At 46.3% G+C, this 25,215-nt stretch overlaps 1 protein-coding gene across 10 annotated transcripts; it reads right to left on the reverse strand.

Annotated features, from left to right (window-relative positions):
- Positions 1–4: 4 nt before the first annotated feature.
- Positions 5–23,684, reverse strand: tp53bp1 (tumor protein p53 binding protein, 1). Of its 10 annotated transcripts, XM_085461295.1 has the most exons (29): positions 23,454–23,684; positions 21,279–21,495; positions 20,582–20,660; positions 20,412–20,496; positions 20,264–20,331; positions 20,062–20,166; positions 17,631–17,685; positions 17,376–17,545; positions 16,218–16,344; positions 16,039–16,133; positions 15,769–15,956; positions 12,969–14,031; positions 12,681–12,797; positions 12,409–12,600; positions 12,267–12,333; positions 11,316–11,408; positions 10,156–10,414; positions 9,935–10,003; positions 9,693–9,845; positions 9,048–9,268; positions 8,583–8,753; positions 7,640–8,067; positions 7,270–7,461; positions 5,757–5,936; positions 4,814–5,002; positions 1,948–2,042; positions 1,539–1,735; positions 430–566; positions 5–338 (listed from the first exon to the last, which is right to left on the reverse strand). In XM_085461295.1, exons 2-29 carry the CDS (start codon positions 21,456–21,458, stop codon positions 139–141), a joined length of 5,175 nt encoding a protein of 1,724 aa, XP_085317421.1. In that variant the 5' UTR covers positions 21,459–21,495; positions 23,454–23,684; the 3' UTR covers positions 5–138. The 10 variants fall into 10 exon arrangements, with proteins under 10 accessions (XP_085317421.1, XP_085317429.1, XP_085317462.1 ...); XM_085461303.1 differs by lacking the exon at positions 23,454–23,684 and having other exon boundaries at positions 17,631–17,682; positions 21,279–23,394; XM_085461336.1 differs by lacking the exon at positions 23,454–23,684 and having other exon boundaries at positions 12,409–12,549; positions 21,279–23,394.
- Positions 23,685–25,215: the final 1,531 nt, after the last annotated feature.

Consider the following 25,215-nt stretch of genomic DNA (forward strand, 5'->3'; position numbering starts at 1 on the left):
TGCATTAAAATGAAACAAGGGTCACAATTTATTATCTCATAAAAACGGACAGGATCAAGTTATATACAGCAGAAGCATGCAACAGAACTAACGCTCAACATTTAGCTTGGTCAAAGGCATTTTGCACGTGGGGTCAGATTATGAGGACGACGAGGACGAGGAATAGTCGTGGCAAAACTGAGGCTTGCAATCGAAAGCCAGGCGCTCCCCGCAGATGAGACTCTGGATGAGCCACTCCGGAGACACCAGCGGGATTTCCTGTGATGTTGCGCTTTTCTCGAGCAGCGGCGGACAGGCATGGTCTGTCACCACGAGGTCATACTTGCCAGCAGGAATGTCTAAGGATGGAGCGGGAAAGTGAACGCATTAGTTTCAGCACAGCAGCGAGACAGGGTGCATTGTTTGGACATCACTGTGTGGATCCTGTACCAGAGTCGTCTTTGTCTGCTTGGAACTGCCGGACGGAGGAGCCTCCACCCATGGTCATCAGCTGGGCCCAGAGTTCCACCGGCTTCTCAAACACCAGAAGAGCCCGCAGGCCTTTGAAGGGGCTGCAGCGAGGATGCCTGAGAGACAAACAGAAAAGATCAGAAAGAACAAAGGCTCTGTGACTTATAAACAAGAACACTTTGGTTTATTCCACATGGAAATATCTTAAAGTACCATCATAAAACAATGTCACAGCAGATGACATCACTTAAGACTGACATCACTGAATCAGCTGGGATTCTTACACCTCTGACCTCGTGAGGACGAGGAACAGTAGGAGAAACCAGAATTTTATCAGCACGTTTTCACACTGGTTTCCATTCTGAAGTAACATCCAGCTGTTACATTGTAGCAGACGAGACTTTTACCCCCTAATGTGCTGAAATCTGCCACTTTACTGCTCACAAGGAAAGACGTTTATTAGAAGAGCAGAGATCAGCCATGTGATCCGTTTCATTTATTATACAAACAGGTCAAATGACGAGGTGGGTGGAGCTTGATTTTGCCTTTGAGTGTCAATTCCAATAAAGATTTTTCAAAAGAAGATGGTCGTTTGACTTCTACACTGGTGTTAATTTGGACCAAGTCTGAATCCAAACTGCACTGCTGGCTTCATCAGTAAACTTACAGCATTTGGTGCCCACACGTGTTGTTTGGAGTGGCTGTAGCTCAGGTGGGAGAGCAGGTCATCTACTGATCAGAAGGTTGGTGGTTCGATTCCTGGCTTCCCCTAGTCTGAATGCCAAATATCCTTGGGCACGATACTAACCCCAAATTGCTCTCTGATGCATGTGTGAATGTTAGAAAGCACTTAGAAAATGTGTGTGAATGGGTGAATGCACAAGTTATGTAAAGTGCTCAGAAGAGTAGAAAAAGCGCTGTATAAGAACCAGTCCAGTTACCATTTGGTTGTTTGTTGACTTTCATGTTCCCCCAATAAAAACAAATCTTTTGATGTGATGTGCAGCAGATGTGCTACATTTCATATGGAACCTTTTATTTTTGCACCGTACCGATAAATAAATCCCAAACAGAAAGCAGCCTCTCACCACTCCACTATGGCATCGTCCAGCCCCACGCCGGCAGGCAGCAGGTAGTTCCTGTAGTTGAGCAGTTTGTTTTCTTTGCAGCAGTCTCTCACCCATATGTGCGACACACACGGCACGCCGCTGGCTAAACACAGCAGGTACTTCCTGGTACGGCAGTGCTGGTCCGCGATGAGCAGGCTCTGGTAAGCTGCCTTACACTGAAAAGGGAATCAAACACACACTCATTTACTGCACTGCTTCAGACTTTAGGTGATGTTTGTAACCATGGAGAAGACCACGTGCATATGACCAGCCACTGATATTGCTTTGGTGAATACAGCCTGGAGCTGGACAGATTTATGGCACAGATATGTGTAACATAAACATATCTGTGTGATCACAGGCACATGCTAGTGTTTTCATTACTTACCTGTTCTTCATTGAAGTTTGGTAGGATGAAGCCTCCGCCCGCCTGCAGCTGGGTTTCTGTGTATGACTTGTTATACGGACCCGTCTGCACATAATCTGAAGAGAAAAGCATGAAAGGAGGCAGGAAGAGCGTCAACAATTGTAATTAGGGCTGAGTCCAGTGTGTAGTTAGCTAGCCGCACATACTCTCATGTTTCCAGTGGTGAATGTTCATATTGAAGGGGCGATCGTGGCTCAAGAGTTGGGCGTTTGCCTTGTAATCGGAAGGTTGCCGGTTCGAGCCCCGGCTTGAACAGTCTCGGTCGTTGTGTCCATGGGCAAGACACTTCACCCCTTGCCTACTGGTGGTGGTCAGAGGGCCCGGTGGCGCCAGTGTCCGGCAGCCTCGCCTCTGTCAGTGCGCCCCAGGGTGGCTGTGGCTACAATGTAGCTTGCCATCACCAGTGTGTGAATGGGTGGATGACTGGATATGTAAAGCGCTTTGGGGTTCTTAGAGACTAGTAAAGCGCTATATAAATACAGGCCATTTACCATTTAAACAAAGCCAGTTTCACATAATGAAATAAGTCTGTGCAAAACGCTCGGGATGCTCTGAACACCCACTTTCAGAGTGTTTTTCTCAGAGCGGATAATTATGTTCCCCTCATCTGTCTGTGAGGCAGCTAAGCAGAAGAAAGCTGCCTGGAGCTGCAGCTGAAACAGACGGTTTCAGACAGAGGATGAACTGAGGAGCTGCACCGAGGTCAGCATAGGACGAGGATTACTTTCAGCTGTGAACCATGTAAACCACAATCAGCCCCCTTTAATATCCCGAGATGCACCTGGCTGCACATTATATGCATTTTGTCATTGTTAGTTCATTGTAGCTCATTCGTGGTTGTTTTGATGTTCCAATACTTTTTGGAAATACACAAAAACATTACTTTGAGTGTTTGGTGTGTTAGCTTCCGTGAACATTTCTGCAAACCGTGGAGAAAACCGTTTGTGCAGGTCATCACACTTTTTCTGATGTGGAGTCCTGTTCAGTTCGACAGTATTTATATTGCACCAAACAATGACAACAGTCGCCTCAATTTTCTTTATATTGTAAGATAAAGACCCCACAAAACTAGAGAGAAAACCCAAACTATCAGACACTTGGCGACAGTGGGAAGGAAGAACCCTCCGCCAGCACCATGACCAGTTGGGGCGTGAGGGGCACCAGCACCACATAGTGGGAAAGAGGTAATTATAGCCCAGAAATCAGCACCACAAAATGATGGGCTAAACTGGACCCAGTGGTGCTACTGGAAGAAGTTTTACTCGCTGTAGTTTAAACTGTGATTCTCCCACAGTGGGAACGAGCCCAATAAGCAAGTTTATGCACCAAATTGGTCTTCTTCTATTGGTCTCTCTCACACTCCACTAGCCTGGTTTAAATCATACCTATCTGACCGCACTCAGTTCATTCAATTAAAATCCTTCACTTCTCAGCTTTCTCCTTTATCCACTGGGGTGCCCCAGGGATCTGTCCTCGGGCCCCTTCTTTTCATCATCTACCTTCTTCCACTCGGACATATTTTTCGTAAATATAATATTCAGTTCCACTGCTACGCCGATGACACCCAGCTCTATCTCTCTACCAAACCTGACTCTACTCTTCCTCCACCCTCCCTCATCCTCTGTCTAGCTGAACTTAATTCTTGGTTCTCCTCCAACTTTCTTAAACTCAACAGCAATAAATCGGAACTTCTTCTGGTTGGCACTAAACGACTGCTATCCAGAATTAACAATTTCTCTCTCACCATCAATAACTCGCTGGTCCCTATCTCTCCCTCTGTGAAAAGCTTGGGTGTCATTCTTGATAGCACATTATCCTTTAACTCGCATATCAATAATATTACACGTGCAGCATATTTCCAACTCCGTAACATTAATCGCCTCCGCCCCTTCCTCACACCTCACGCCACTGCCATTCTCATCCATAATCTTGTTATCTCTAGAATTGACTACTGCAACTCATTATTATTTGGCCTCACACAAAAATCTATCAACAAGCTCCAACGTGTCCAGAACTCTGCTGCCCGTATTATTACTAGGACTTCTTCTACCCACCACATCTCCCCAATCCTGAAGCAACTTCACTGGCTCCCGGTCAAATTTCGCATCCATTTTAAAATAATTCTGTATACATTCAAGGCTATTCATTCTCTCTCTCCACCGTACCTCTCTGACTTATTACAGATGAAGCTCCCATCCCGCTGCCTCAGATCTTCATCTTCTCTTTCTCTCTCTGTTCCCTCTGCTCGTCTGATCACAATGGGAGGGAGGGCCTTTAGCTGCTCTGCCCCTCGACTTTGGAATTCCCTACCCCCGGACCTCAGAAATATTAGTTCATTCTCTCTTTTTAAGTCCACCCTCAAAACTCATCTGTTTAAAATTGCCTATTCTTAAATTTCTGTATGTTTTAACTTTTATCTTCTATTTTTACCATTGTGTATATTTCCAGTTTTTATCTGTTGTACAGTGTCCTTGGGTGCTTTGAAAGGCGCTATTTAAATAAAATGTATTATTATTATTATTATTATTATTATTAAATGCTTCTCAAAAATGTGGAAACACATAGTGTTATTAAATGCACGATCACTGGGGAAAAGCAGTAAGAGTGAGTGTTCATGTTCATCTGTCCAGGCACATGTATGTGATGATATCACTGCTTCATCAGTGAGCAACACTGCTGCCGCCAACAGAAAACCCTGTCGACAGCTACGTTTGGGCTTCCAGACAAATCTTTATGCAACATTAGTGTTTATGTGACATAACTGAAGGCTCAACTCTGGGCTTTGTCAAAATCAAATCTGGAGGTACCGAAGCAGAATCTGTCTCACCCTCCTCATCCTCGCTCGTGAGCTTATTGGTCAGGCGGTCGGTCTCAGACGACGCGGTCAGCATGAAAGCGAAGCCCATAAAGAGGGATGTGTTCTGGGGCAGCGGACCGTGAGAGTCTTCCACGTCCCCAGACTGACCCGGGACATCGGTGCCACTGCCCGAGGTATTGCACACACCGACCCGCTGAGCTGAGGACGCAAACACACGCAGGACTTAGAGGTTAAAGACGGGGAACAGTGCTGCACTTTCTTTAAAGGACGAGTTCACCCAAAGCCACAATAAAGCAGTTTCTCACTTATTTTAACCATGGAGATAGTTTCTGATGTATTGTTGTGACGTGGGGAAGAGTTCCTGCCCAGAGAATAAAGCAGGAGTGTAACAGCAGCATCATTCCTCACAGCACGGGAAATAACACACCCACGGTGGGCGCACAGAGCTCAGAGAAACTGTTTCTGTGATGTGGCTGAACTCGCCTTCCCAACGTCAAACAGAACAGCTGTGCTCACATAATGCACCCGTGAAATCCACTTCCCTTCCCCTCCACCCGTGAAGAACACCACGCTAAAACTGCGGGTGAGTTATTCATTACCGAGTCAGTCTCAGCAGCAGAGGACGCACACAGGCCGCAGACACAGGTCTTCATTATGCTCAGTACAAAAATGGCATATTACTGATTTCACATGAACAACAACCTGAATCAAGTCTGCATCAGGATGAATAAAACAGTTTATTACACACAATCATTAAAAGTCATCTTAAAACTGTTAAAAATCAGCTGCTAATCATCAACAGTCCATTAAAACCAGTTTGCATCGCGTTTAAAATCACAACTTTAAAATTCAAAGTTAACTGCAATACCATAAATATATGACATTAACCCCAACAAACCACACACACACACACACACACACAGCCATGGTCACGGCGAGTCGGTCTTCGTACCAGCTCTAGCCCCCGCCCCCCTGCGCCCTCTCTTGGCCGGCCCCTGGTTGTCCTCTGAGGCCATCAGCTTCCTCTTGCTGGAGGTTCCCGGGGAGCGAGGGCTGTTGGAGGAGCTGCGGTTGGGAGTGTTCTGACCTCCAGGGGTTCCTCTGCGTCTCCTCTTCCCCTCAACCAAGTTATCTGAGGACAATAATAAATATCAGCAAACTGAAGGGAACACTCAGCTTGACACAGTAGCATATATTAGGTTTAAACACTGGTCTCACTATAGGTCTCAGTGTATCTGAAGAGCTGGACGACGTCTGTCTGCTGATGATGCTTTGGACACTAATATGAGCTGTAGGATGACACAGGTAGTCTTTACTCTCGGGAGCAATAACACAGGAGGAGTCTGGCGCAGGAACAGAGCTTCTGTATTAGACGGCCACGCCTGCTTCCAGAGCAAATCTTTGTACGTCATCTGTCTCCTGAACAATTAACCCTGATCTCATCATAACTTACACAGGCAGCATAATCTTAATCGTCAAGTTTTGAATGGTGAACCCAAGCCTTAAATGACAGAGGGCGGAGCAAAGAGCAAACACACGTGTCTGATCAGAGGATGGTGGCTTTGTTTGTTGCTGTGGGTTTTATTAAATACAGCTGCTGCAGAAAACGATCACTGTTAGGAAGGTTCAGTGTGCCGAGGAAACGCTGCTCTGGTCTCATTTTTCAGTGCAGCTGTATCAGCGGGCACGAATGAAAGGCGCCATGGAGCACTCCTGATGGCGTTCTGTACGTTCTACCATTACATTAAACCAGGGCTCTCAAAGGTGCCTTTAAGCTGAGTTCAGGATGATGCGTGAACACTCCAAACAGGCTCACAGCCCCCTGAAGCAAACCAAGCTCTTCCTAGTGTATTCTTTAGACAGAGTGCTACATGTATGCAGGACTTCTTCCCAGCTCTCTGAGCCTGCCGTTTACATACTACTGCATTTGCCTGCTGGGCCAAACACACAGACTTCCTGTAGTTACTGCCTCTAAGCATTAAAATAAGTGAGGAACCTCTAAGGCTGCATATCTGAGTAAAAAACTAAGAACGGGACCTCGTCCTTTTATAATGACCCTGTGCTGACCCGACTGTCATCACAGAGGAACGCACGGGCCAGAAGAAGATGCTAACACTGGCTCCACACCATACTGTGTACTGTAACAAACACACTATAACATGCATGTTATTGGTTCCTTCTGTCTTCATCATGGATAAGAATGATTGGCTTTGAAAAGCTCTAAAAACAGTGAGAGCTGCGATCAGAGGAACAGACGCATCAGTCGAGAAGAGGATCAGAAGGAACCTGGTTAAACTCAGGCTGAACTTTCTATTGGTCTGTTTCAAAGAGTTTGACCTGTTTAAGGAGGACGGTAGGTGAAAATAAAATCCGTCTTGTCGAGGTTTAAAACAGTTAAGCACAGTCACGGGCAGAGGCGGTACCACAGCCGTGTGGGTCCATCCTCAGCTCTGCAGCTGCCTCACCCAGACTGATGTCGGAGGCCTTGGCCAGGGGAGTGGTGGGCTCGTAGGGCCCGAGGCTGTGCTGCTCCCTCAGCTTGTTTCCCTGCTCCAGCGACAGGATGACCGATGTCCTGTTGTACCACTGCCTCCGACCCTCCTTCTCCACGCTGTAAAACAGCTCCTGGCCCTCTGTTTTATGGCCCTTAACGACACCTGCACAAACACAAGAACCATCGGTCCTGCATGTTTTAGTCTTTCATGCAACGACCACAGAAACAGTCAGAGCTGATGTCACTGTTAAATCTCCTCAGTCTAAACCAGGTCGAAGAAAAGGACAAAAACCAAAATCACCACAGCGATCTTACTAAACTACGCGCGGTCACTTCCTCACCTATACTGAAGTACTCGTCTTCCAGCAGAGCAGTGACCTCCGTCTCCAGCGGGATGGGATCACACAGCAGGATATCCTTCCCGGCAACCTCACACTCGTAGCCATCGTCAAACCGCAAGCGGAATCTCCCCTCGCCGGCGTCTTTGATGATGCGACCAGAGTAGAAGTAACCATTGGATGACCACTTGGCCACCACTCGCAGGCCGATGAAGCTGCTCCCGGCTGAGCTCGCCGCCTCTGGCGAAGACCTGAGGGAGTCCGAGTGGCTGGGCAGCTCGGGGTCCATGGGGCTGACGGGGAGCACGCGGCTGTACGGCTCATCTTCTGAGGACGACTGTGGCTGGCCCTGAGCCGTCAGTCTCTGCAGCGAGCCACCGCCTCCTCCCCTTTGAGAGAGAACAGTCTCGTATAAAAGGCCTGTGTTGTCCCTATCCAAGCAGAGATGGAAGACATTCCACAGATTCATTTTAATGGAATCAGTGAATATCCTTTAGCTTTAACAGTACGCACAGTGCTGTTTTGGACCTGCTATGTCAAAATAATCCTTATTTGTTGAAACAAACCACGAGTATCTTTAAAGCAGCTTTTATCCAGCTGGAGGTTAGCAGACAAACTAGCTTTCTGTCCCGTACCTCAACTAAAGCTTACAGTCTAATCTGCTGCTGTCTGTGTGGCATGGGAGCACTTCAAGAGCATCAGCTACAAACTCTGCAAATGTGATAACACGCAGCACCCCATCTAGCCCCAGATTAACTACGCAGGGTAAATCTGCACGAGGCAGGTTCACGGCGATGCAAGCCGTGGACCTGAATAAGGTTTGAGTGAGAAGAAAATGAGTAAGAAAAGGAAAAAGTGTTATTAAGGTCGTGCAGCTGGCGAGGGCTCAGAGTGTTTCCTGTCCATGGTTTCTGTAAGTGCAGAGCGAGCCTCAGAGAGGACTCACCTGGACAGGGAGGAGCGGGACGGGGGTCGGCCCCTTCTAGCCCTTCCTCTGGGGGTCAGCGGGACGAAGGCCCGGGACCCCAGCGTGCTGTAGCCTCTGTTCAGTGTGACCACTGACCCTGCCCTGTGACCCCTGTGACCCCTCTGTTGATGCCCACCTCCCCTCCTTGGACTGCAGACACACAGAGGGGACGAATGGAGCCGGTCAGGTTGCACAGGCACCGATCTGGGGACACTTTGAAAAGTCACTTCACTGTCAAGTGAGAGCTGTGCAGCGACCCCAGAGCTACACCTGTGACAACACGGACCTGTCGCAGGCAGGGATCAGTGAATCACTGAGAAATCAGGGTGTTAGAGTCACAGCAGGTGAAGAAGTGACACAGCATGCAACTAGTGCAGAGAGAAAGAGCAGGAAGGTTGAGGAGAAACGGTAAGAACTTTGGGACGGTGGAGGATGAGGAGTTACCTCGTGGATTTGAACCCTCTGCTCGCTGGAATGATGAAGTCTGGTCTGGTGAGGCCCATACTGCTGCTGGTTCCCCCGGAGCTGTGCTGCAGGCTGGACGCTTTGGACGAAAGCGAGCTGATGTCCCCCAGATCACCAGAGGTCACAGAACTGCTGCCTGTGCGGCACGGAGAGATGTCGCTGTCCAAGACCTGACAGTCCACCACGGGCTCCTCGCTCTCCTGGACACGTCGGGCAGTGACACGAACACGTTAAACAGCCAAAATCCATAAATACATTTTCCTTTAAAAACAAAGAGGCCTGATAGTGAAAGAACCACGGATGTCTGCACAGGATTGCATGGCAGTCAATGCTTTCCTTCTCGTTCTGGAGGCTGCAGCTCGTGCTCATGCACACTCAGACCCATGTGATTTTTTAAGAAATGAATATTCAGCAGAAATTAAACGAACACTGTGTTTGGACAAATGATGCAGATTTTAATCACGGTGATGTTTCTCGATAAAATCACATAACTGTGAATTGCACAGCAGTGCTGCTCTCTGAACTGTGCAGAGGAGGATTGCATGAACTTACAGCCCTGACATGTTCTGACAGACAGCAAATACAAAAACACAGGCTCCAGGAATCAGACCCAGAGACAGTTACCTCGGTGACTTTGCGATCCACCTCTTTGCCGTCCTCATAATACACATCGGTAATGATCCGAGTGACGGTGGTCCGCACTTCCTGGATGGTGCGCACGTGTCTGCGGTGAGAGGGAACGGCGGTTCTTCTAAAGGACGGGGACTCGGGTTCACCCTTTCAATACAAAAGAAATTGAAGAATGACAAATGAACGATAGAAACGCGTGGTTGATCTCTTCGTCCAAAGAGGCTCAGTGTGCGTACCCGGCCAGCTGGGGAGCGAAACCCCGCTGCATCGAAGCCGGTCTGCTGGGAGACTGTCCGCTGGCATGTCTGAGCACACAGGACAGACTGATTAATATCACAATAACATCAAATAGATTAGATAGAACTTTATTAATCCCTCGGGTGGGTTCCTCTGGGAAATTCGATGATGGAGACCACATTTTTATTCAACTCTGCATCACTGATCCTGAGTTGCATACCTTGCTGGGCGGTGTGGAGGTGATGGTGTTCTCAGAGGCCGGCTGGGAAACCACCTTCTGCCTGACTGTTGTGCTGCTCGGGGAGGTCGGCTCTTGAGCATCAGGCAGTCCTCTGCTGTCCTCAGGCGGCTCAGCAGGGGCGAGCGCATCCCGCAGGTCCTGCTGCGGCGCGGTCGATACATCCTGGCTGTTCGGCAGACTGTTGCATTTCGATACGGACGCCTGAGAGCTCCTCTGTGGTGAGGCGAACAGTTCCCCCCTGGAAAAGACGGTACATAACTATGGAGCATCTTACCAGTGATCAAATTACAGGTCAGCAATCCCAACGAGAACCTTTCTGCTTTTAAACATTCATGTTTAGCTTTTCTAGTGGTTAGTTAGTCCAGCAACCACAAAATACTTCTGTTCACTGCTTTTCACAGATTTGCTGAAAACCTGTTTGTACCAAAGGCTCCAAAAGCAGTGTCACACACCAAATCGTTACCTTTACTTTCCAAAGGTAAACACATGGCATGGGCGCGTGTCTTTTCTTAATCAGTCGACTGATAACGAGTCAGAGCAGCCCTAATGTTTCCACAAAGGATCACAGCAGTGTGGCTGTTCCACTACGTTTGCAGAGAACATTCAGCAGAATGACCCAACTTTGTCACACCTTACCACTCTCCATGTCCTGAGAGAATACGCACCAAGTAGAAAAAATAACCACCCAATCTCCTCTGGAAACAAAGTAGGTCTCACCGTCACATGCACACGCAGGCTCACAGCACGAAGCCTATTTCTGTTCTAACACACACTACATCAGGGGACAAATCCCAGGGTCAGACAGACATGTGAAGGACTAGATGATTTATAAAGTGGGAACAGATAGTGTCAGGATGACACAGGACAGCCAGTGTGGTGAATGCTGTCATGTGCATGTGCTAACATTAACACTGGGCAAATCACAGGCTCAAAATGCTAACAAAAGTGAGACAACACTGCTGTGAGCGTGTGGCAGGCTTTTCCCTGCGGACCTTCATGCCTGCAGTGCAAAGTCACAACATTTATCCAGACATATGAACCTGTAATGGCATTCCTTATTGACAAGCACAGTGAAAGGCTTAAACAGTGTCAATCTTTATGCATTTATCTGCCTCTGTGAGACTATGATGTGAGCTTACCTGACCAGTGTAGTGTTTCCTCCAGGCTGGCTGTCCTCCTCCACCTCCTGCTGTCGGTGCACCTGCCTAACCCGAGTGAACACAGACGGGCTGCTGGAACGTCAACAATGGAACAACAAGCCTTTCAAGTTTTATCCTCACGCGCCGTAGCTCAAAGAAAACGATTTCTTTAACATAGTAAGCAAACCAACATGCTTGATATCCAGTCACTGCACTGCACACTACCTGCATACGGTAGTGTGCACTACCTGCATACGGTAGTGTGCACTACCTGCATACGGTAGTGTGCACTACCTGCATACGGTAGTGTGCACTACCTGCACGCTCCTCACCGGTCACAAAAGGTTGAAACACTGTGTGTGTGTGTGTGTGTGTGTGTGTGTGTGTGTGTGTGTGTGTGTGTGTGTGTGTGTGTCTCTTCCTGCCACACAATATATGCTTACAACTGTATAACCACATTTCCTGGTTATCTAAAGGTCATCTCCCCACACCCGTATACGGCTTAACTCTAATGGTTCACCATATGCAAGCATAGGCGAGCCCCTAAATGACCGGGGGTGGACATCCCTCAGAAGATAAGGAAACCAGAATGTCACGTGGAATGTGCCTGCAGTTAAACAGCTAATTACCTCCCACAGCATCACAGATGTGTCGGGGAGGAGCAGAAGAATATCCAACCATGCAGTTTAAGGCACGGTTTCCAAATTTAAGTACAACAATGGCAACATTTAACAATTTGAATCCAACATAAAGTTTTGGTGCATACTTTTAACAAAGTACTAAGTTAAAAATGTTATTTAGAGTTCAATCGATACGACGTGAGCACCTCAAAACCTCAAACTACACTGGGAGATGACACAGAGACAGCATGCACAAGTGGATTAGACTGAAATGAGAAGAAGACGACAAATGAAAGAATTTAATTAACGTGCTGAGAGAGCGCCAGCTTACCTGGTTACAGCCTGGGAAATGGTCGTAACCTTGGTGACAGATCCATCCTCTTCTGGTGGCGTCAGCTCTGGGGAAAGAAATGCATCGCTGAGCGTGCGGCAGCGAGACACTTTTTCACAAACAGCGTGGAAGGAGTTCTTACTCTGCAGGCTGAAACGCTCCGAGCTGCCCTCCTCAACGGGCGTCACCAGCTTCATCCTCAAGCTCAGCTTCCCGTCACCTTTGTCAGCTGCGTCACCGCCACTTCCACCCAAAACGATATCGCTGCTGGCCATCACCATGTCTGCAGAGACATCACCCACTGCATCAGACTTTTCAGAAAAAGAGCTGATCTCTGGAGGAGGGAAAAAAATAATATTACTAGGACCGTGTTATGTTCTTTGGCTTTTGGTGAACCGGTGTGGTGCCACTCACCGATGGGAGTGCTGTGTCTCAGCGTCTGCTTCAGCTGGTTGATCAGCGGTGGCGTGGCGCCGACAACAGGTCCAATCAAGTCTCCTTCTTTAGGAAGGGTGAAGTGGAATGAAATGTCTGTAGCAGAAACACACGAGTAGAATCAGGTTAAAGACAAAGATAAAGTAATTCAACCTTTATAAGAGGCCTTTCAGTTCTTTCTAACAGACACTACTGGGTTTTGGGTTTTTACTCTTTGGACACGACTCTCTGCTTACTCTGCAGAAAACACATCTTCAGAACGCTCACCTCCCGAGCTGTCGCTCAAGCTCTTTTCTTTGAGGGCCTCTGGTTCACAGCCCGCCCTCTCCGTCTGGGACAGCCTATCGGGAGCTGAGTGCGCCTCTTTCTCCTGAGTCTGGGATTCATGGCCATTGGTAGAGACTGACACTTGGCCTGTGATTGGTTGAGAACTGTGAGTCTTTGATTGTGACGCCACCTCTTTCTCACTGTCTGTTACACAGAGGATGCTGTCCTCTGCCTTGTCCTCAATCTCCTCGTCCATGGGTTCAGGAGACAACAGCTGGCTCTGGGAGAGAACCAGACCCATTCCCGAGGTACCCTCGGCGTTCTCCACCTCCATCGCCACCTCCTGATCCTCCTCTTCACCTCGTTCGTGCATTGAGTTTTTGTCTGTCTGGCTGTTGCACCCCACCTCAGGCTGCGGCGACGACGATTCCACAAAGGGACTTTTTACAGTTCCTCCTGACACATCTGCATCCACAGCAGATGTTTGAGAAATCATAGACTGTGAAGGCAGGCTGCAGGGCGTAGCGTCTGAGGGAGTCTCCTGCACACAGCTTTTACCTGTCAGATCAACAGAATCAAACTTTGGCTGCGAGCAAGACACCATGTCAGCACAGCCAGCATCTTTGCTGTCAGCCTTCACATTGTTTACATTCACATTTTGTACATTCAGAGAAACTGCTGATTTCTGGGCCAGATCGGTCGCTTCAGTCTCAGCACATTCAACGTGGCGCTTCGGTGATTCAGCAGAGGACAACACTTTGGAGCCGGCGGCGGCTTGTGACTCCAACGGGACGGCTTTACTCTCCTCTCTCTGATCGTGACACGAAATCACAGAGTCGCTGGTGTCGACGGCAAGCGGCTCCTCCAGTTCCTCTATCTGAGTGGCTTGGCTGTCCTCCTCAGAGGTGAGCTGATGACAGCTGCAGCTCTCTGTGTTCACAGAGAGCTGCAAAGGCAAGGTGAAGGGAGCCGACTCAAGATGCTGAGACTCTGTCTCACAAGGCAACGACGCTGACTTTTCATGCGTTTGTGCATCCTGGCTCTGCGTCGGAACAAATACGTCCTAGAAACACAGAAAATCATCAGAGCTGCAGCTAAACGACACGTTTATTCACACACTGCATTAAGTCTATTTAACTATTCATTTTCTACGCATGCACCAACGCATTCACCAAAGTTTCAAAGTTAGTCTGCATTACTGTGCAAAACTTTTGAGTCACCCTTTATTTTTTTATATTTTACCAGGAAAACTGGGAAGACATTTATCGACACGCGTGCAAACGTAGCACATATGAGGGAAGAAGAGCTTTTGCTTTATTTTACCAACACAGCCTCAGCTCTCTTAGGCATTCCTGCTTTTTCTAAGCAGTCTTCAGCACTACTTCTCCAGGGTTTGTTCTGCTTTCTGTCAAAGTGATCCCACACTGTGGTGAACTGTGGACTGGCAGTGTGCCTGGCTACACTGAAAAACCTGAAGCCACTGTCAGTCAGATGCTTTCCATGTTCATAATTCCACCTGGTTTGGCAAAATCCCTGAAACGCAGCCTCAAACCACGTCAGAGCCTCCACCCTGTTCTACAGGTGGCTGTAGGGTCACTGCACACCCTCGCTACACATTTACATTCATTTGAACCAGAAATTGTGCATTCGTCACTTTCCTGATTTTCAGCCCAGCCTTTGTGTAACTTGGCTTATCTCAGCCTTCCACTGAGACCGTTCCTGACGAGGCTTCACTGATCAGCCGGTGGATCTAATACAGAGTCACACGTGTCTCTTAGGTCCTGCGTCAGGCATCTTAAAACATGACTTTCAGATGTTCATCTGCTGCCGATAGTCTCAGACCTGCTGTCTCTTTTGTCCAGTTTCCTCAGATTATTTTTGGTGCACATCACGCTGGGACATGAAACTTGAAACAGACTGTTATCATTGGTATTCTTCATAGGCTCAACAAAAGAAAATGATGGGAACACATTATGTGTTTCTGTGACAGACTTCTAATAACCAAGTGGCAAAAGATACATTAGACAACACTGGCTCACCCGTTAAGTTAGGAGCCTTTTATGCTTGAATTAATCATAGGTTAATGTTATGAACTAAAATGAGTGAAGGGAAGGAAAAACAAAAACAAAAACAAAAAAACAAAAAACAAACAGCAAATGTCCAAAGAAACATTTGGACCTTTAGAACGTTTGGAAAACTGTCCAAAGCTACAAGAAGCTGTCTGCTTGAAAGAACAAGATATACAAAACCCAGATGACTCAAGACTTTTGCACAGTTATAAACCAGAGATTCAGCCTTTAAACTGGACGTTGCAGGATGTGACAGAGGACATACTGCTCATCTGACACAGAAGCAAACTCTACCTGCTGCTCAAACTCTCTTTACGAGGGGCAGCCAATCAGACGAAAGCTGTTTACCACGTCTCCCTTCATTTCTGAGAGTGAAAGGAGGAGCGGCACAAAGACCCGGTGTTAACAACCAGCAGCAGTCCTACACTGAAAGTAACGGTTCTCCTCCTCAGAGGAACAACTACAGTCAACATGGTTTTCTTTATAAGGGCACAAACAAAGTTGGTGCTGAAATCAATGAACTCTTCAACCAGCTGGTCAGCTGACCTACAGCCGACCACAACATCATCTGCTGATCTTTGCATTTTTTATTGATTAGACAGGTCAAACGGTCTTTGTCACTGGGCCTAGCACTCTATCCTCTGACAATTTAATACATCACATATATAATCCATATTTTCTACTGGGAACATTTTAAATAGGCTGTTGAAAGTAAAGAGTGAAGGACATACATGAGAGAACTCGGGCTGGGACGGTACAGAGAGAGTTCGTTCTAAAGCAAAACCAGGGGAACTTTGGGATATGGGAGTAGATGCAGATGGTTGTGGCTTGGGGGCGGCCTCGGTTTCCATTGGCTCGTCCTTTTCTCCTGCTCCCCTGTCATCCGGAGGCAGTGACGTATCCATTTGTGAATCAGCACCTGACAACGCAAAGGGATGTTAGCTTTATCCACCAGCTGATTCCATGTCTGAACCCAAACTGAGATAATAAAGCAGATCTACCATTTTCATCCTCTAGTTCGGTTGGTGAGCTGGGAACTATTAAAGGGGTATGGCTAAAGTTGTCTGGGGTGGGGGCGACATAATCAACAGAGCTCCTAGAGGGGAGAGAAAAAAGGACATCAGCTCATTTTTCAGGGATTTATTGTGTGTGAATGATGCAAGAGCAGCACGCCGCTTACTGGGACAGACTCTCCTGCACCAGTGTTCCCTGTCCCGATAGATGCAGCAGCTGTAGGGTGTGGGCGGGTGTGGAGGTGGGGTGACCCTGCTGCTCCGGCTCAGACACTGTACTGTCCACTGCAGCACCTGAAAGTAAAGAAGCAGTTAGAGTGATTTCAGATCATTTTCTGTTTGTACGAGAGAAACAAACCAGGACTGTTACTCACAGTGAAGGAAGCACAAACTGGGCTGCACACCTCTACTTTCAACAACTTCTCATACAGCGAGTTATTTTTTCACAGTTATTCTGATTTAAACACATACACGGGTTTATATGGGCCTGTCTACTAAGCCTCACCCTATGTTAGGAGCACACCAGCGTAGCTGTAAGGGCTTAGAGATCGCTGAAGACGACTAGAGCAAAGGAGGCTTTGCCATTCAGGGGCATGCTCACTGCGCCAACACGTTCCATGCGTTTGTGATTATTTGTGATTTAACAAAAAACAAACAACCACGTCAGGTGAAACCTTGTCCACGATGATTTCCCTGTAAACTCATTTTTACGCTACGTTCAACATCTGTTGGTTAGCTCGTCACCAACTTAACAGCAAAATGTAAGCAGGGCAAATCATTTAGGTAAATAACTGAGTTATTGTGTCTCTTCCTCACAGTGAGGAACTTTCAAACACTCGTCCCTCCAACAACCCCTGGGTTACTATGTGTGAGGCAGTCAAAGAACATACAGTCATGTTTGGGTGTGGAAGGCGTGGAGTGAGATGAGAATGAACAAATAAGCAAAATACAACAGGAACTAAGACCCTTTTTTATAGTTAATGATTAAAAAATATTAAACTAAAAAAGACCTGCATTTTTAAATAATTTAAATTACAAGGCTGACACAGTACACCTCTGCCAAAATGTGTTTTTCAGTTATCCACAGCCCACCTGTTACAGAAATGAGTCCTGAAAGGTTTGTCCAAATAGCGCTGACTGCCAGACGGCAACCTTCCAAAAAAAAAAACAAAAAAAAACAAACAAAAAAAAAAAAAAACGCCACAACTCACACTTAAGGCCAACATTTCTGATGTGACAGTTTGTCAGTGTGGTCTTAGACAATATGAAGGTGATGGGCTTAAAAAGACAACATGTGTAATCCTTCGAGTGCTACATGAATGTACCTGTCTTGTCAGCATCGAACAGATCGTCCTGTGAGGACAGGATCTCACAGTCCTGCTGGTCCTGCTCAGCAGAGTCCTGCAGGTTCTGCGAGTGCAGCAGGACCTGGACACTCAGCTGCCTGCCTGACTGACCCAAAGACTCTGATGAGCTGCTGGAGCTCACCTCAGACCTGGAGAAGAAAAGAAATTTCAGTGCAAAGCCAAAACACGCACATCTAATGAATGCAGACTTTGAAAGGTCACATGGAGCTGCACCTCAACGCTTTGCTGTCCTGACTTTCTGAAGTCCTGGAACTGATGTTCTGCTCTGCTGGGAATGAAGAGAACATTGATTATTTTGTTTAACTTCATGGAGTCACTGGGAATTAGGGCTGCCACAAACGATTATTTTGATAGTCGACTAGTCACCGATTATTTATGCGATTAGTCGACTAATCAGATCATCATCCACTGGACGTAAAACTACAGCTTATTGCACCAGCAGCATCTGCTCTTATATAACTATCATTAGCTTACAGCTTTAAGTGTTTAAGGTGCTAACTAAAAATAAAGACAAGATGATAGTTTATTCAATTTTAATGAAATTTGCAGATTGTTTCGGTGAAGTTTAATAAACTCCTTGCTATCTATAATATAACAGGACAACGGAGTATATTCTCCAGCATCTCACACTTCTGATAATCAGCTGTCTGCTTGACGTTTATTCAGCTGTGTAAAAACTATAACTTTAATCTCAGACAAACCGATTTACTCAGGAACAAATACTAAAAAAAAAAAAAAAAAAAAAAAAAAAAAAAAAAAAAAAAAAAGCCAAACAACAACATTTTTAATTTATCTAAGTGACTCATATATATTTAACCTGAGTAGCGAAAGACGGCGGTGGGTTTGAAAACAATTTGCCGGGAGTCCGGTGTTCTCACCGCGCTAGTGACCTAGCCCCCGGCTAGCTATCGAGCTAGTGGGTAACAGACGTCTCCGAAAACGTCGGAGCGCTTTTGAAAATATGTGGTGTCTTGATAAACTGAGCAGATATTTGAGGTTTACACAGCTACATTCTCGCCTGAAAATATGTTAAACGTTTATTTTGTGACCCAGAAAGAATAATAAGAGTAATATTAAAACTAACTAGCTGCCGCCATTGTTGGAAACTGAGCTGGGCCGCGCTATGAATTCTGGGACACAGCTTCTTCTTCTTCTTCTTCGGGGTTTAACGGCAGCTGGCATCCTTGTACATGCAGTGCTGCCATCTTCTGTTTCAGTCCGTTATTACACTCTTAAATCCTGCTACTTATTCCTGCGTCTTTTGGGATCTTACAAAGCTTCAAACGACGCGTCGACTATTAAATCAGTCGTCGACGATTTTGATAGTCGACGTAATCGTGACTAGTCGACAAATCGTGGCAGCCCTACTGGGAATGCTCTGATCGGAACAAGTAAAAACGTAATTATACCCAGCACCCCTCATTCTGCATCCAGAGATCAGGAACGCATTTCTGTTGCAACCATAGACTGTATATAAAGGATGGCAGCACACAAGGCAACATCAATCACCATGTTTGTGAATCCTGTGTCCAAGACTCAACATAAGCATTTTGATCTCTGCTGTGTTGCTTATTTGAAAGCAGAAGTAGGGCTGTTTGCTTCGACCAATAACCATCACAATGTGTTTGTTCAATAACTGCAATTTCCACTATTTATGATTATTTAAAATCAAAATCAAAAAAGGGGTGACCATGGTGATGAATGTAAGAGTCATCTGGACTTGATGCTGTTGACTGTAAAGCCCTTTTAGCAAGGGCAACCATCAGCTCCTGCTGGCCCAAAGTCTTCACCGTGGGATGCACGATGGTGTCAGGTGGGGTAAGGAGACGCACAGCAGGGGCCGAGGGAGCAATAAACAGCAAACAGCTGATCAACAGCAGAGTGACGTGTCACTGAAACCAGACCAGTTGGGCCACTAATGATCTTTCTACAGGTGCAATCAGTGAAATCTTTCACAACTTTTTCAACACAAGTCTTGTTGACTAACGACTGTGTGTCATCGTAGATACTGCTGAACTAAATCATGTGTGTATTTATGTTGAAGACGTGCAAATCGAATGGTTGTGCTTGATTTACCACAACACAAAAACAAGCATTTAGTAACAAAAAGTGAAAAAAGGACCCATTATCTTGTTTCCACTGGAAGCCAAAATCATGACATCAAAATTTAAACAAAGGCCCAGCGAGATCTAAAGTTGTAAGCTAGCACATAAGGTGGCCAGCTTTGTTAGCAAATCACCTGTCCATGTATGAATCACAGTGAAATAGATGCCTGCTAATGAGTGCTATGAAGTGCTAATAAAATAGTATTTCACTCCTCCTTGGAGACACAGCCATCATTATTTTGTCAGATCATTTCATTAAAAGTGCAAAAAACAGTAAACAAACAACAACAGCACAAACACGGTCATGAACCTTAGTTATGCTGGTCGCATTAGCAGCCCAGCAGACAGATGTTAGTTGCAGCTGTTTGAAAAGCACAGCAGCTCTGCCTCCATGTTTTGCCTGTCAGAGGCACGCCACGAATACGAGGTAAACCAGAGCGTCACCGCCCCGACGCAGAGCGACAAGCAGCTGAATGCAATCCTTTATTAATGTGGATAATGACAGTGTAATACAGACACGTGGATAAAAGTCCTTATACCCAATTTGTTGCATTTGTCTCCGTCTTCCTCCTGACTGTTCACAGCTTCCCCACACAGATCCTGAGTCTGAGAAAGCTCAAGAAAACCAAACTGAGAAGCTTCCCCTGAAACACAACACAACCCGTAGCAGTTACTTCCAAGCACAACATCAAACAGACCGGCAGATGCTTTTGGAACTTAATGTGTTGGAAAAATGCGTACCTTCAGACTGAATACAGTGTGTAGTAGAATCAGCACCGGAATCCATGTCAGCGTCCTCTGGTACACACCTGAAAAATAAAGTGAAACCTTTCATTGCCATCTGACCCTGACCACAATCAAACTGCAAAAGTGGACAAATCAAACACACTTTTTGTTGTTTGGAGGAGCGCAGATATTTAAAACTTGACTGTCCTCCTGGAACACTGAACTGGGGTTGGCTGCAGCAAGACCGTCTAAGAAAGAAGCAAAAGCGCTGTTTTATCTTCATTCAGGACAAGAAACACTTAACTATCTCCCACTACACTGGAAAACACTTACCAGGCTCAGCCTGGCTGTTGCTCTCTGATTGGCTGCCGGTCTGAGAGCACCTGCTTCCTATTGGTGAAGATATTAATTCCTAGAAGAGAGAAGGTTGTAATGTAAATGACAGAAGTTGTCTTTTTTATACATTTTCAACTTTCAACATGCAACATTTGTTTTGGGTTTAAACTAATTCAAAGCTGCACAACAACTACTAACCAACAGTGGTTTACTGTTACAGATGCCTGAGTGTTGTATCTCACATGAACTGTGCTTCAGTGTTTCCCTGGAGGTTTAGTGCTTTAGAGCGTGGAGGAGAGATCGCCTGCCAGCAGGTCTGAACAAAAAGCCAGCACAGGCCTCTGTGTGACGAGTTTACTCTTTACATCTGAGCTGCAGAGTCCTCTCGACAGCTCAGATGTGAGTGTGAGTCAGTTTGCTTGTAACAGATTACCAGCCTCTGCCAGTATGTCCAAAGTGTAGCCTGCATTTTGCCCAGTTTTTCAAAGTGAGCCTGACTGATTAATGGGCGGATGGATAGCTGAGGAAATGAACTGGACCGTCTGTGGTCGAGTTGAGTGCAACGTCCGTGAAAAAGCCACTCGTCTTACCATTTTACTCAAGTATAAATCTGTGCTTATTGTTCTTTATCTGCTCAAGTAATCAGTAACTGCATTACAGAGAGGAGAGCTACTGAATGAGATCTTCTCCTTACCAGTACCGGGCTGCGAGCGGTGGGCTGTAGACTGGACAGGCGACGGGCCAGCAGAGCTCGGTAGCTGCTCTCGGGGTCGTCTTCTAAAGCGACACTGTCCGGCTGGGAGTCCTCCACTATCAAACACGGGTTGTCTGGCTGAGGCAGGCTGGAGTCCAGTTCACTTCCACCGGGATCCATGGGGTCAGGCCGAGGGCAGGAGACGGGCTGCTGTTAGCTAGCCGAGCCGTTGTGAAACAACAGAGGTGTCGCCATGTGAGTCCCTACAACCGGCTATCTGAGGTAGTCGCTGCTAGCTAAATAAAAGGCTAGCAACTAACGCTCCGCCCAAAAACAAAAGGGTGCCGCTTCCAACGCAACAGCAAGTATGCCCGAGAGGACCTTAACCATGCCCCCAGTGACACAGGGTACATTTACCTGTAAGCCAGCAAGGCCATTACGTTTTGGTTCGCGTGTGTATTTAGCAGCTTCTTTACATTTTCTTTGGAAGGACGAACATGGACACGCCCATATTTCGCTTCCTCGCGGTAAAATTGCTAGAAGTAATTTCATTGGTTCAGCTGCGATAACGACGTCACACGACTGGTTCGACGGTAGCAGGGTGGCTATAATGGATAGCATGTGTGGTACACATTCACTGTATCATTGTATTGATGTTAATATAGCTATAATTACAGTTTCTGTGTACCGTATGTATTGGATTTTAAGGACTCTACGTAACACGGTGGAGTTTCACAGCCTGTGGTGATAAATCGTATCAAAGACAGAAATATGGGACACCAGGTCCCGCACTGGGATCTCGGAGACCTTCATGGGTCCTTGTGGGGTTTTCAGGAAGAGATGGGTTCACTTTTTTTACTGTAATTCCCCTCAAGAGTTTGTGTGCACAGATTATATGTTACCTGACATCCTGGATACAGTATAGTCTGTGTTTTCTGTATTTTGGCAAACAAGGATTTTCAGAAAAGGGGAACCCTGAAACCAAACCTGGGGGCATGGTTCAATAGACTACACGTGCATCTCGGGCACTGCAGGCCTGGGCAGTAATCGTAAAAGAAACGAGGCCCTGTGATCACATGATGATTCTGGGTGATTAAAACTGCAATGAAGCCCGGGTTTATAAAACACGCTTTGTAATGAGCTTTTAATCTTGTGCTGCGTGCTTGCAGGTTTGAAGATTAATATTAAGTGACTTTGTCATATGACAGCTCCAGTTTCCATGGAGACACCACATTACCAGTAACACCGCAGTCTATGCTAATGTAGATCACGGTTTGGCAGAGGAAGTACAAAGGACCAATAATGCGCTGTAAGAGGCTCCCATGAAGGTGGGGTGCACGGCGACCTTTAAAACCAAACTAAATGATATCCACACCATGTTCAAGAGTCAAGAAGACCCTCCACTGCAGTCATCACAACCATGAAAGGCCAACAGTTAGACATTAGAAGGGTGCTTTGGATATCAGATGATCCTGTGAGTGATTTTATACCGATAGTGATGACAGCACGAGACTAACGAAGCAGGATGAGGTCACTTTAAGCCACTGCGTGCTCCAAGTTCATTCATTTTTACTCCAGCAGGCTGGAATAGTCTCTGCAGACTGGTTTTTGTTCTTATCTTTGTACAGCCTGTTCGCGTTTGATCTCACCCTCTACTCGCTGTGATCTATTCTGCTTAGCTTAAGCCGTGTGTGTGTGTGATGCCAGACAGAAGAGATGGGCCCTGGTCCTCTGATACAGGGAAACAGCAGCAGCATGGATTCTGACCGGCATTTCAATATGGAGACATGTGGCTGGCAACAATGCAATAATGAAGCCCAGATTGTGCCAGATAGCTCGCGGTGCTTCTATTCGCGGTAACAAAAGATGAGGAGGTGTGATCTTCACCCCTAGCTGGATGGATGCTGCTGGGCATCAGCTTCCTGCAGCCAACCTTACGACTGACACCGCAAAGTTCAGCGTCACGTCGTCATTTCTGCAGGTCGGCCTGACACCCACATTAAGAAATGCGCAGGCACTGCCCAAAATGTCTAATGTGAGCCACCTCTGCTGGAGCCCGACAGACACACGCACAGACACGCCGTGGACGCATATAACGCTTCGCCCTGACAGCCCCATCACTATCTGCGCCCGCTTCTTTACCGCAGTGCTAAGAGAAACAAAAAAGAGCTTTACCTTTCGAGATCAATATGTCTGCTCCTGGGCTTCCCAGTTTCTCTCACCGTCCCGTTGCTTGCAATAATAACGCGTCCAGCATCGCTCAGTTCCTCCTTACCTCTGTTTTGCTGAGAGTCGGGGTGTGGGATATACACGCATGGCACGTAAAGATGCAAGGGCATTTTTTAATGTGGACTTCGCTTGAGTCAAACGCGGCACCGATTAGACTAATTTAGAAAGATAAAAGTATTTTTTACCCTCATAAACCAAAAATAAGCCCAGAATTTAATGTCTCTCAAATTTATGCTCGACTTATTTCTAAAGTCATTTGTTCTCTCGGTGTTGTACTGAACATGTGACAGATACGGTTTTTTTTTTATGTTTCTCTGTGTATTCATACTGTACAGCCACGAACTTTGGAAGTGTGGCAACAAACAGACCCAAAGAATAACAATAATAATGCAGATGAGTTTTTGTGTGTAGACTGCAGTCACAGGTCGTGACGACAAACATCTGATTTATTAAAGTAAACAGACACGGTGTGTGTGTGTGTGTGTGTGTGTGTCTGTCTGTGTGGGTGTGTCTGTGTGTGTGTGCTGAACATATTAAATGGAAAACATAAATAATCCCTGAGGAGCGATGCTCCTAAGTCTGGGAATATGTTGGAAGTGACACAGAAAGAAAATCACTGCCTTATATTCATGTATGTTGAACAGATGAAGTTTGGTTTAGACGGGAATCTACTTCCTAACCAGAAACTCCTCTTATCCGTACACGGCAGCCTTCCACATTACTCACTGATGCAAGTGTCTGTTTGAGAGATGGAAAAGTCTAAAGTAGGGTACAACAATCATCCGTTCATCATATGATTCTCAGCTTTCCTCGCTTAATATGATTCCCAAACAGATTTAGTCTCTCCTGCCCTCCTGTGTGTTTCCGGACTGTGACGAGTGTAATCAGTTTCACAAGCCTGTGCATCCTGTTGTCTGTGAATGTAACTTTCTCACATGTGTTCCCTTTTTCATAAAGTGACTGGTCAAAGTTTGGAAGTCGACAGCTCCTCACAGCTCAGATACATCTCCTGCGGTTTTCTGCACATTCAACAGTGTGTGACATGTTTCTGTGATTTGGGGGGTTAGGAAAGAGGAACATCTGAGGTACATCACTGAGACAGGAAGCACAGGCTACATTACTGTTAAGATTAGTTAGCAAACTCACAACAACACTGCTTAAAAATGTCTTGTTACTTTCTTGATTTCAAAAACTGATGTTGGACCTTTTGTCTGCAATAAAGCAGAAGTGAGGAGGAGCGGCAGTGCAGCTGAGACATCTCCTTCATCCTGAAGTCTAAGCTGTGTTTTAGTCAGTCCTACAAGTCCTCATACAGGCTGAGAGACGCTGTCTCTGTGCATGTGTAGGACATTTAGTGCTCTTCATGTCTTCATTATACTTTGGACAAAAATTTTCACATGTTCACTACTATTTTTATTTTTTTTTTGTATTTATCATTTTCTTCCTTCACTTACTTTTGCAGCTTACCGTAAATGGTTTCGTTATGTTAAACAACTGTGGTCCAGATTTGAGCATGAGGTGGGTGTGGCTGTCATGTTGCGTGCTCCTGTGTTTGCCCACGCTGACTGGTTCTCAGGCAAACACAATGATGTGGATGAAGCTGTAGTCGAATGCTGAGTGGTTGGAGCAGACTAGACAGTGTTCACTGGAAATAAGAGAAGGGATGCTCTCTATGAAAAGCTCTCGGTTTCTCTTCATTCTCTTCAGC

This window comes from Copadichromis virginalis, linkage group LG1 (assembly GCF_057382275.1).
Source record: "Copadichromis virginalis isolate Kocher_CV1m ecotype Utaka linkage group LG1, C_Virginalis_male_GT1.1, whole genome shotgun sequence".
NCBI lineage: Eukaryota > Metazoa > Chordata > Actinopteri > Cichliformes > Cichlidae > Copadichromis > Copadichromis virginalis.

What these genes read in the sequence shown, in the direction of transcription:
- tp53bp1 (XM_085461295.1), bottom strand. Translation starts at nt 21,458, where the DNA reads ATGGATCCCGGTGGAAGTGAACTGGACTCCAGCCTGCCTCAGCCAGAC. An exon ending in AGACAAATGCAACAAATTGG is followed by an intron (nt 17,686 to 20,061) that starts GTATAAGGACTT and finishes CTTCATTCCCAG; the next exon opens with CAGAGCAGAACATCAGTTCC. An exon ending in AGAGGGTTCAAATCCACGAG is followed by an intron (nt 8,754 to 9,047) that starts GTAACTCCTCAT and finishes GTGTGTCTGCAG; the next exon opens with TCCAAGGAGGGGAGGTGGGC.